The 11,354-nt window shown below is 36.6% G+C and overlaps 1 protein-coding gene across 8 annotated transcripts; it reads right to left on the bottom strand.

Annotated features, from left to right (window-relative positions):
- Window positions 1-716: 716 nt before the first annotated feature.
- Window positions 717-10,762, bottom strand: LOC112515311 (OTU domain-containing protein 3). 8 transcript variants are annotated; one of them, XM_025122044.1, is made up of 13 exons: window positions 10,606-10,762; window positions 10,215-10,268; window positions 10,020-10,126; window positions 9,747-9,822; window positions 8,249-8,398; window positions 7,990-8,051; window positions 5,909-5,993; window positions 5,625-5,774; window positions 5,357-5,477; window positions 4,302-4,438; window positions 4,110-4,204; window positions 2,360-2,532; window positions 717-1,623 (listed from the first exon to the last, which is right to left on the bottom strand). In XM_025122044.1, exons 1-12 carry the CDS (start codon window positions 10,651-10,653, stop codon window positions 2,403-2,405), a joined length of 1,215 nt encoding a protein of 404 aa, XP_024977812.1. In that variant the 5' UTR covers window positions 10,654-10,762; the 3' UTR covers window positions 717-1,623; window positions 2,360-2,402. The 8 variants fall into 8 exon arrangements, with proteins under 8 accessions (XP_024977812.1, XP_024977813.1, XP_024977811.1 ...); XM_025122045.1 differs by having other exon boundaries at window positions 717-1,633; window positions 2,390-2,532; XM_025122043.1 differs by lacking the exon at window positions 717-1,623 and having other exon boundaries at window positions 2,288-2,532.
- Window positions 10,763-11,354: the final 592 nt, after the last annotated feature.

The following is an 11,354-nucleotide window of genomic DNA, read 5'->3' as shown; positions in this document are numbered from 1 at the left end:
AAGCGATAGCACAATAGTACATAACGAAGAAAAATAGTAATACTGTTAAGGATCTTACAGAAACTTATATTATACAAGAATAATTGTGGCACAGAACCCAACTGAGAAACACATAATAGATTTGTTTTCTTTATTGGATTGGTTTGACTGAATCCGCTTTTGAACCTTGTGCAAAGAACGGAGAATTTTCTTAGATACAATTTTGCCACATCTTTTTTGGGTTGAGTGTTTAAGTTGGTGAAATTTGGTTCACATAATGTCAATCCACTCGGTTGAATTCCTACTAGATTGGTTCGTATGCATGGATTCGTGAATATAATCAATGTATGTGTACATATGATCCAAATGCGAGCCCGATTAAGGAAGAAAAACTAGTCCTTCGATTCTCGGTCCACCAAGCAGTAATCGATGTAACCAAACCCGTTTTAAGAAAATCATATTTCATTCTGTTTTCCTCCATTTTTTCCTACAAATTCTACTACAATTATGTTTTCCCATTTCATCTTTCACGTCATTTTCGTCTTAGAGATCTGTTTACCCAAATGCTTACCCGGTAAATGCTTACCGATAGAAATCAACATTATAATTCATCTTGATGCATAAAATTTTAGTATATCAAAACATATCAAATGCAACAATTTACTGAATAAAAGTCGATATCCTCACTTACTGGATAAGACTCTCCATCATTTCTCGATTTAGTAAACAAATTATTCTACAAATTTAAAATGGTAGTTGTTGGAATACAATTGAAAGATTGATTTTGTTATATTGGTCTACAATTTTCATTTTGCTTCATTCTAAATCCTCATTTAGTTAAATATTTGACATGAATTTGATCAATATGTACTTCAATTGAGAAGTTCTAATTCATGGTTTCAACAACAAATATTTTGATTAACGAGTTCCCATATGGGAAGGAAAACAAAGTTATTTCTATGTGGATATTTTTATCGATGTTTTTTTACAGATATAAATATTTATACACAAATACTCAGACTTATTATTACGATTTTACAAGGCATTATTTTGCTTACTGAAAACGGGGATAGAAGACCTGGGTCCAGATCCGTAAAGATCTGTGCTTGTACATCTCTTAGGCCGAGTAGCGTAAGTAATTAAGAACCCTCTCATGAGTGGTGGCACTACTAGGACCCATGAAGGTTCACGGGTCAAAATTGGGGCTGGGCAGGTCCACGAGTCGAAAGTACTTCTGCATTCCTTTGATGGCAATGCAAAAGCACAAAAAGGGTACTAGTGTTGCTGGAAATACATCATCAGTTTGAAATGAAGTTCGACTCACGGACCTGTCCTACACAATTTAGACCACCATGGGTCCCACCAGCCCAGCCAATCATAAGAAGTTGTCAGTTAGTTACGCTTCTCGGCCTAAGAGATGCGCAAGCCTGGATTCAGGAAGCAAAAATCATAGCAACTTTTAAACAAATACATCTTTAAGAATGTAACAAAATTTGTATTTGGTCAAAACATTATGCATTTCAGATTAAGACCAATTTGGTTGATTATACAGGGTACAGAATCTGGATTATGGATCTTAAGGAGACGGGAAAAAGCTTACTTCTGGGAATGGAATTTGATGACTGAAACCTCTTGAGATCTAACCTGCAGATAACTGAAATTTAACTTCATAACATCCTTTCTTATTCTAACCAATTTGTAATTCCTTTGTCCCAATTATGAGATGGAGAAATTCATTACACTTGCTAAGGGTAAAATTGTCATTTAAGGGCTGTTACCAAACACTTACCAGGTAAGTGCTTACTGGATGTCACTTATCTTACTAAGTTAGCATAGCAAAGACAAAATCTTATCCAGTAAGTGTGGGAAAAGACTCATGGGAAAGTTTACAATACGCTTATTGGGTAGGCGCTTACTGGCAAGAGTTATCACTCTCACTTACCTAATCGGGTAACATTATTAGCCATTAAAATGGATTGTGATAAAAGGTTACAAGGTAAAGAGTCTTTTCCCCCACTTACAGAGTAAGATTCTCGGTGCTTGCTATGCCTCTTACCAGGTAAGATTCTTGGTCTTCGCTAGGTTCACTGGTAAGGTAAGTGACACCCGGTAAGCACTTACCCGGTGAGAGTTTGGTAAACTTCCCCTTCTCGGTGAGCACTGACCAAGTAGTAAAAGACGTTTACCAACAATCCATTTTGATGAATGAGAATGCTACCAAAAGGGTAAGTGATGGTGGTGACTCTTGCCGGTAAGCACTTACCCAGTAAGCGACTGATAAATGACCCAAAGAGGCAATGATTACACATTTCTAAAACTGTGTGCATTAGATTTATCTTTGGACGGAGAGAGTACACTAGAATTTGAACAAAAGGATAACCTGATAAGCTAAACTATTATCAGCTGATACCCGAGGAGGATGTTCATATACAAAGTGCGCCCATATCAGGAGAACCTCCATCAGAACCATGTGAAACTGTCGAATTTGTTGATCCACCTTTCTTGCCCTGCTTCTTATCTTTTCTACTCTTTCCATAGTCAACCGTGTTGTAGCTGAAATCATTTATCATGGCAAAATCAGAAATTTAAATCATCTGCTATTTTCTGTGATAAGAAATACATGCTTCTGAAACAAAGTTTACCACAACCACATACATAAGCTACTGATTAGATTTATTGACTAAGGGGATTTTTGGTTGATTCTCCATTAAGTCATGTATGGACAAAGCTAACTGTGTGGATTAATTAGTCTGTATAGATTGTGAGGGTTTTTGTTTGAGAGAGTCTTCCCATAAATGGAATGAGTGTTTTTTAATTGAGAGAGACAGGTTTGGAAAAAACTTGTCTTTCTACATAAAGCTCCCCCTAAAAGCTTATCGAATAAGTCACTTTTTATATCTTTAAGCTGCTACCAAACAGTCGTATATAGCGGACCGAATAAGTTGCGAGTCCCATTAAGCCCATTAAGTAGTTAACAAACAGACCCTAAGGGTTGTTTACTACCTCCTTACCACCTCTTACCTTACCTGGTTATAGATGCTGCTGTTTACCAAGCCTCTCATACTGGTCCATGATGTTGACCAAGATGCTGACCGGGTAAGCTACGGGAGGGACCTCGGTCAGTAGTGCTGACCCAGACCGCACTCTTATCCGGTTAACGCCTACCCAATTTGTGTTGGTAAATGGCCCCCAAAGTATCAAATAAAAACATACTTTCAACATGTTCTCTATTCAATGTATGAGGCTCTGAAAGTCGTGTGTGTGTGTGTGTTTGATTGGTGGAAAGAAAGGGCAGAATGAGGTTAAAACACCTTGCAAAGACCGAAGAGGGTGTGTTACCACTCGAAAGAATGGTTGATGACTAAACACAACTATTTATGTTAACTATCTATACACCAAGCTACAGGCAAATTCTAGAGTGCACAATTAACTTCAAACTAATAGGCCGTTTACCAAATGCTTACCAAGTTACAATTACCTTACTGGATGAATATGGTTGGACAGAGAATCTTACCCAATAAGATTGATGGCAATGATCGAGAGTATTGCCCGGTAAGTGAGGGTGACGACTCTTACCCGGTCAGCGTTTACCAGGTAAATTGTTGCATACGATGTCGTTTTGATGGACTAAAATCTTATCCAGTTAGCCAAGTGATAGTGTTGGATCTTACTGTAAGCACTTACCAGCTAAGTGTTTAGGTAAACGGCCCCTAAGAGTTAAAGTTACCCTTCTACCTTTTTTTCCTTAGTAACTATGGGTGTCCGGGCCAGATTGAGCGTACTTCGACTAATCCCATGGGGCCCTAAAGATAACAATCATGAAAATCAACAGTGGCCCCGAGGAAACTCGAACTAGTGACCTATGGAGAGAAGCCCCAAGGCCAAGCCTTTATTTACCAGTTGAACTGGCCCTCAAGTTGCCCATCTACCTTTACAAACAGCACTATGGATTGCTGTTGAAATTAACTCGAATCTGTTTGAAACCCACCTTTGCATGTCCATTGAAATACCAAAGAAAAATGACAAAAAAGAAACTGGAAAGAACATATAAATTAACCAATTGAGCACGTAAGCATTTTTGAAGATTGTTAATAAAAAAAACTAATAGTGTCTATATTATCTATACATACACTGCAACAGTAGATAATCTTCCTGCAGCTGTACCACAACAAGACTTGTATTTCTTCTTTGAACCACATGGACAAGCCTTGTTTCTGGGTATTTTCTGCAGAAAATAAAAATATAAATATAAATGTTTGAATAAAGAACAGAGCTCTTAAGAGCAGATTTCACTACAGCATACGATAATATATTTGCAAAACCTTTTCATCAGGTAATGAGTTGGTCTTATCATTTCCTCTTTCAGAGTTGCTGCACGCGTGTTTCTCCTTGATAGTTTTGTTGTCAATCTTCTCACTGCACTGCTCACTCTTCTCAAGGTGGTTGTTACTAGAATGCTCTAGAGTAGGCAAAAATAAGACAAATCGACACAATATATATGTTATTTTAACTGATGAAGCCAATGCGACAGTGAATAGTAACTAGTAACAAGCAATTCATGGCCCACCAATCTATCCAAACCAAGTTAACATATGGTTGAGAGAAAACAACTTTCATAAATAATCAAGAAACTGAGAGAAGATATTAGTCAAGAATAAGGGGAACTATTTGCCATCAGCTACAATAATGGCTGTCAAAATCCAACAAATTCGACCAAAGGGTCATTGGCCCAGCAGTCTCGGATTATTGGTAGATCCCAACCTCCTCTGAGGTCAAGGTTTCAAGCAGAGTGTGTGTACCATATATGAATATTATGTTATTAAAAAAACTTAACAATTCACAATTTGGATCTTACAAGTCGATTTGATTTATGAAACAATTGATGTGCATCCTGTTAACAAATGAAATTTACAGTATTCTTACCTTGTTTATGTTGTTTTAGTGATTTTCTATTCACATGAAACTTAATTTGCAGCCACATGAAGAGAAATTTTTTGTTGTATTTGGTGAAGAAAGAACGACTAATGGAGCAAAAACAATGCTTTCATGACTAATATAAGTATATTTTGGTTTCTAAATCACAAAAAAAATGTTTTTTGTGTTATATATGTATACACACACATTACTTAAAAAAATTCAGGAAATGATGAAGCTTGTCGATGATTCAATTTGATTCACAATTCACAAAATCTGTACAGCCATTCTTGATTTGATTTGCAAATTGACAACGATGATCATCATCAATAGGCATCCCTTCAGTTGGCATAAATTAGAAAACAAAAATAAATATATAGAGTTCAAGAGAATGATTGCTCTGAAGAACCCAATAAATATAGCCAGCATATGAAAAAATGTACTAACCGGTCATTATCATTACCATGAGAAGTGTCCACTGGAAAAGTAACTCTATCGTTTTCAACCAAGTATTCTTCAGTTCCTTGGTCTGCTATGATAAACTCTATTGCAGCATCTACATCTCCATCCACTTGTAATAATACCTAAGATAAAGTCAGAGATAAGCTAGAATAGTTTTCTAACAAAAGACTGAAGTTCACTTGTTCGGAGCAAAAAAACAGCTCATCAACTATAGACAACAGCTTCCCCACAATACATGAAGAAAACAAAAAATGAACATAAATTTCTACCTGTTGAATTTTTTCGTCGTCTTCACATCCACTTCCAATCTTGACAGTTTTAATTGATTCTGGCGGGATATCAGTCTTACCAGAACTGCTTTTGGCCTTGGCAACAGCAGCATTTGCTTGATGGGACTTCACTGAAAGATCAGCATCGGCCTTTTCAAATAACTAAAGGTTATTACTTTTCTATAAACAGTTCAATGTGTCTTGCAATTAGAATCTCCAAATAGCATAACTGTGAGAAGCAAAAATGGATATAATCCTAAATAGCTATGATGACAGCAAAAAACCTTAATTATGATTGGCCTGGTTGGTCCATTACATGTGTCTTCCTTTAATCGCACGCTATTGTAATGCTCCCAGTCATGGTAAGACCTGCAATAAGTGTGAAGACCTTAATCCATGTGAAAACCACTCGATTCCAACTCAAACCAGTTGCAATACATAGCCTGAAATCATATATACTCATCATATAAGTTGTATTTTGCCGATTTTGAATGACTAGCCTCAACATGCACCCTCACATTTATGTCAAGGCTTGCATGTTTGACAAATCATCCAGGGTGTGGATGTGCATGTGAGCTATTGAACCTGCATTTCTGAATAAAGTAGGCTTTGAAAATGATACCCCATGTTTAACATCTTGGGTTTCAGCTCAAAACCAATCAGCTGCGAGTAGAGTGACCGAAGGTCATATATACTCATTAAACAAATCGCTATTTCCTTGGGATCACAAGTCTAAACAAACAATGAATATCACTAAAGCATACAACAATAAACCATGATAATCTAACACAGAAAAATGAAAGACTTCCATTCCAAACTAGTTGATGTAGGCCAACTACATGACTGTCAAACATGGTAATGTTGTGAACCCACCTAAAACACTTGAAACATGAGCTATATTCTGATTTGTTGAATCTCTTTCAGTATCTCCTTGCTATGTTCTGCATTTACGAATTCCCTCTCGAGGCTCTCTAGGTACAAGTCTTGCCAAGAATGTGTGTTATGTATGAGATTAAAGCAAAGTTAAACTGTGACTTACAGCTAGGTGACTAGAAGCTCCAACTCTAATTGCATGTCGATCTTCTGTGTTATATAAGAAACATCTTAATGCTTTCGTCTCTGAGACAGAAGCTTAAGGACCAGATATGCGGTAGACAGTAAGAGGTTAAATGTCCTCATACTGAAATATCTGATGAGAAAATGTCATATAGATAGTGATTGAAGTCATGTCTTATAATTAATTACAAATACATTTGCAATTAATACGGCATTTGACCTTGATGGCAATCAAGTGATGCGACTTAAAAAAAATTCTACTGCCCTAAGACTGCAAGAAAATCGAATACACTAGTTAAAAAGTATTTAATGTGTTATAAATGGTCTATCCATGGGAATGAAAGAAAAAAAACGACATTGAAAGAGTGTTATACCCCTAAAATTAGCCGTACAAGTAAGATACGAGTAGTTCAGGGTCATTCTAGAAGGTTCCGGAGATAGTAAGGGGGAAAGGGTAGTTTGGGCTAAAGATTATGTTTGGCTGTTGTGAAGGAGTTTAAATAAGAAAGGGAAGGCCTAGTGAGGGCCTGAGGGTATCTAATTTCTTGGTTATTCTGTGGGCTAAAGCCTGGGAGAGCGTCTGGCCTATCGAAAGCCAGTTCACCATTGTATTTCGAATTCTGTCTTTGTTATTCAATGCAATCAATTGAGTAGAAGAGTATCTTTGAGAAATTCTAGCCGATTTGTATCAATTGGTATCACTTGGCCTCTCGAAAGCCGAGAAACGTCTTTGTTCACTCGATATCTTTTGTAACCTTCTGATTCATAGAATTCTTATAGAAATTACACGTGTTTCACTAAGATTTCGAATAGTGGTCCCGAATTCAAGTTGATTCTATTTTGCCTCTTCCTCAGAGAAAGACCATCAAACAATTCCTAATCATGGTCCTTGCGGATCGGATCATCCCTATAATATACAAAGAAAAACTCCAGATATTTGAGATCTTTCTCTTTGAATAAGATCTCAATTCCAGCGACGGTTTCATTAGATATCTTACAACTAGAATCCCTCTTTTTTCCGATCCAGTCCCTCCACCACCGCGAACCCCAGTTAGATTCAGGCATGCTACACTTTTTAGTTATTGGGAGAACCCAAGTACTCTCTTTCGGATTCAGGAAAGAACTCTCATAGATTTTTTTTCCTTTTGGAAGATACAGGAGCGAAACAATCAACCTATTGATATTGGAAGACCCAACGGATTCTTCGATCGTGGAAGTGTGTATCAAAGAGTTATAAATGGTGCATTCAAATCAATTTGGATGAAGATAAATAAACATAAACGTATTTGAAGTTGCCAAGTGTACTTACAAATGAATCATCTGTGCATCATGGTCATCAAAATTCTTTATATACCAGCGAGGTGATGACTTCTGTAAAAATAAAATCATGGAAATTAAAATATCTAGACAATATCATGCTGTAAAATTTCTCAATTGGACATAAAATATTGCAAAAGTGAATGAGGATCCTCAGATGTTCAGTAGATCATCTTAACTTTGACACTAATTCATCATTAATTTGACTATACGTAGGTCACAGTAAAAGAAACACAAAACACAGAAAGTACCCGGTGTATGCATATATTACTGTGAGTAACAAGAGAAGCGGCCTGTAACTCCATATGTCCAGCCCATGTGCCGTCCTTTCCCATGGATTGACAGTACTCATCAAACGGTACATCATCTTCAATAAAAGGCTCAAAGTTTTCACGATTTTTCTGTAAAGCAATTGTTCAATAGTTGGCATACTGAAAAGTAAGCATATCCGTAGTTAACATCATGGCATAGCAAACCAGATTTGATTGAATACTAAAAACTTGTATATTCTTCCAGAAAAGCAAACAAGAGTCCTAAAACGGTATTATAGCAACCACCAATGCACAAATCTCCCACCATGACAGGGGCAGGAGAATGGTATATTACGCAGTTCTTTTGCAGACAGAGAGGATACTTCCATGATTTGGAGACACTAATATCCCAGTGAAGTGAGGCTCATTAATTACTCAATCGAGCAGCATTACAGCCATGAAAGGCATGATAATATGACCATGCAGGATGCAACAAAAAGAACCCTCCCTCCATATGAAGTATTTGAGCTATGGTTTAATTGGAAACCTGCTGAACCTTGGACAAGATAATTGTGCAAAACTAGTCCTCTCACTTGGTTCCCCAGAAGGTTATGTGCTTGTGGTTGCATTGCACAGACGATGAACGAGTGTATGTTTGTGGTTACAAATCCACCTAGTACACTAGGCTGCACAGCGGACTCCTCTTTTCAGTAAGTACATGCTTCTAAATAGCCATGAAGTCTTCCCCTCACTGCCTATCCCCTTCTCAACGAGTAAGATAATGGAAGTAGCTCCGCTCCCTTCTTCCTAAGGATACTCGATGTCCAATCTGTAGGTCTTTAATGGAGTGCGAACTAGGGGGTCATGGAAGAGTTAGAAAGTTTTTTATGATACTAGGAGTGCAAATTTTGGATCAGTTGCTACTATTAACAGCTTGAGAAAAAGCGACAACATAAGTTTATTGTTGTCACATTAATAAAAAAAGTAGTAGCCAATGACTCTATTTCCCATTATAAGATCCTAGAATAAGATGTTCTCAAAAGTTGGATTCAATTGGAATATTTCTTATTGTTGGTGGATGCCATTTAATTGTCAAGAAAAAAATGAAAGAGTAGGAGAAGAAGAATGGTAATAGAAAAGAATTATCATCCCTTTTTGGCTCTGATAGCGTATTTTGATTGAAAAATCGAGAAGATCCTTGTAGGTATATCCCAAGCCAGATTTGAGATGCATGATTTGTTTCTCTCTAACTAGGCTTGGCAGGAAAAGATGACTAGCTGAATCTTTGAATTGTTTAATCGATATATGGATGTAGGATATGGTCACTGAGTGACTATGTTTCAGCTCATGTCTTTCACATCTGCATTTTGCGCATGATCGAGGTTTCATCTTAAGCATTTGAATTAATGTAATTGTTGTAAAAAATACTCGATCACCAAATGGGCATATGAACTAAATAAATTCTACACAAGACATGAATACAATACTTTTATGATACCATGATATAATGCACCACCATCTTCCGGTACGCCTCATGCTTGTCCTCGTCACCCTCCAACTGATCTGCCAAAGCTCTGACAATATATTACAGTGTTCTGTCAATAGCAGAGAGTTTATACTTGGGAACTTCAAAAAAACAAGAAGCTCATGTACAAATTTTAGCCACTTCATGAAAATTTCGGTTTTCCAGTTGACCACGGTTACATATATGTGTTTATATGAAACAAATAATCTATATTGCCCAAATGGGCTTCTCTTACTTTGTACAAACCTGAAAAAGCAATTCCCGTCAGCAGTTACTTCTATTACTTTTAAACCCAATGCATCAAGCTGAGCTCTAAATTCTGAAATGTCAGATTGCTTCCCGTTCTTTTTAGTCTGTCAATCCAACAGAACAAAAGATTATAAGACGGGTAATTCATAAGCAAAAAATTCATTAAGAACACGAGAATCTGACGTCACCAACATTACAAATGGCTGTAAGCCTCAGCTTCAAAACTACAGTTACATTTCGATCCTCCTGACATTCGAATATTTCAGTATTTAAATCATAGAAAAAGATATGCATTAGAGTTACTTATCTAGACGCTTATCATAGTCAATAAGGTAGTCAACAAAGTGATTTTAACAACAAAACAGTACTTATGATGCTTGAATTTCTACATGAGTCAATTTAATCTAGAACTTCAAATAACATAAATTACGAAACAAATTTGCTACAATCACAAAAACAAATTAGTATCAGAATAAAATTATGCTTGATACTTGAATATAAAAGTACGAAAACTAAATCAGATCGTGCAATAAACAGATAATTTCACGAAAACTCAAACAAATATAACAGTTGATAAACTTACATTGGGTTGCTTATTCGGTTTCGATTTCTTGATCTTTGTTTTTACCATTATTTCTCGAAATCGTTCGTCCTTCTGATGCAAATATTTCCGACTTCTTGTATCGGAACGTTTCAGATGGAAGAATTGGTACCGCTGGGGAAGAAGACGGTGCTTGTGCTCCCCACTCGGCAGGGCGGTTCTCGTGATCAGAGACTAGTAACGCTTCCTTTTGGGCTGGCCGTAAGATTATATAGGCCCATTAATGGTTCGGGTCGGCCCAATATTAGCTTGGACCGCCCGTTTGGACTTTTCGAAACCAAATCGTTTAATTGGGTAACCCGTTTGAGACATATGAAAGTGAAACTAATTATTTGGGCCGACTATTAATCATCTCCCCCCACCCCCTTGGTCCTAGTCATGGTTAGGAGCTCAACAATCCGATCAACCCAACCCAACCCAATCCAACATGAAATAATTCAATCTCAAGCAACCCGATGTCTAATTTCTATGTACTGAGTTGGAATTGGGTTACGGTCATATAAACTCAACCTAACCTGATGAACATGATACCTTACTATTTGTTAAATTTAATTTGATTGTTAAGTCTCTATTAATATGTACATTAGACAATTACGTTATTACGTACCCTCTTAATATGCATATATTTTCAATCTTTTTTCCATTTTTATATAACTCCTTTGAATATATGTTCAGTAAATGTGGATATATATATATATATATATATATATATATATATATATATATATATA

Source organism: Cynara cardunculus (assembly GCF_001531365.2).
Source record: "Cynara cardunculus var. scolymus isolate 2C chromosome LG 7, CcrdV1, whole genome shotgun sequence".
Classification (NCBI taxonomy): domain Eukaryota; kingdom Viridiplantae; phylum Streptophyta; class Magnoliopsida; order Asterales; family Asteraceae; genus Cynara; species Cynara cardunculus.
Note: the sequence above shows the minus strand (reverse complement) of the source record. Positions and strands in the feature narration are given on the sequence as shown.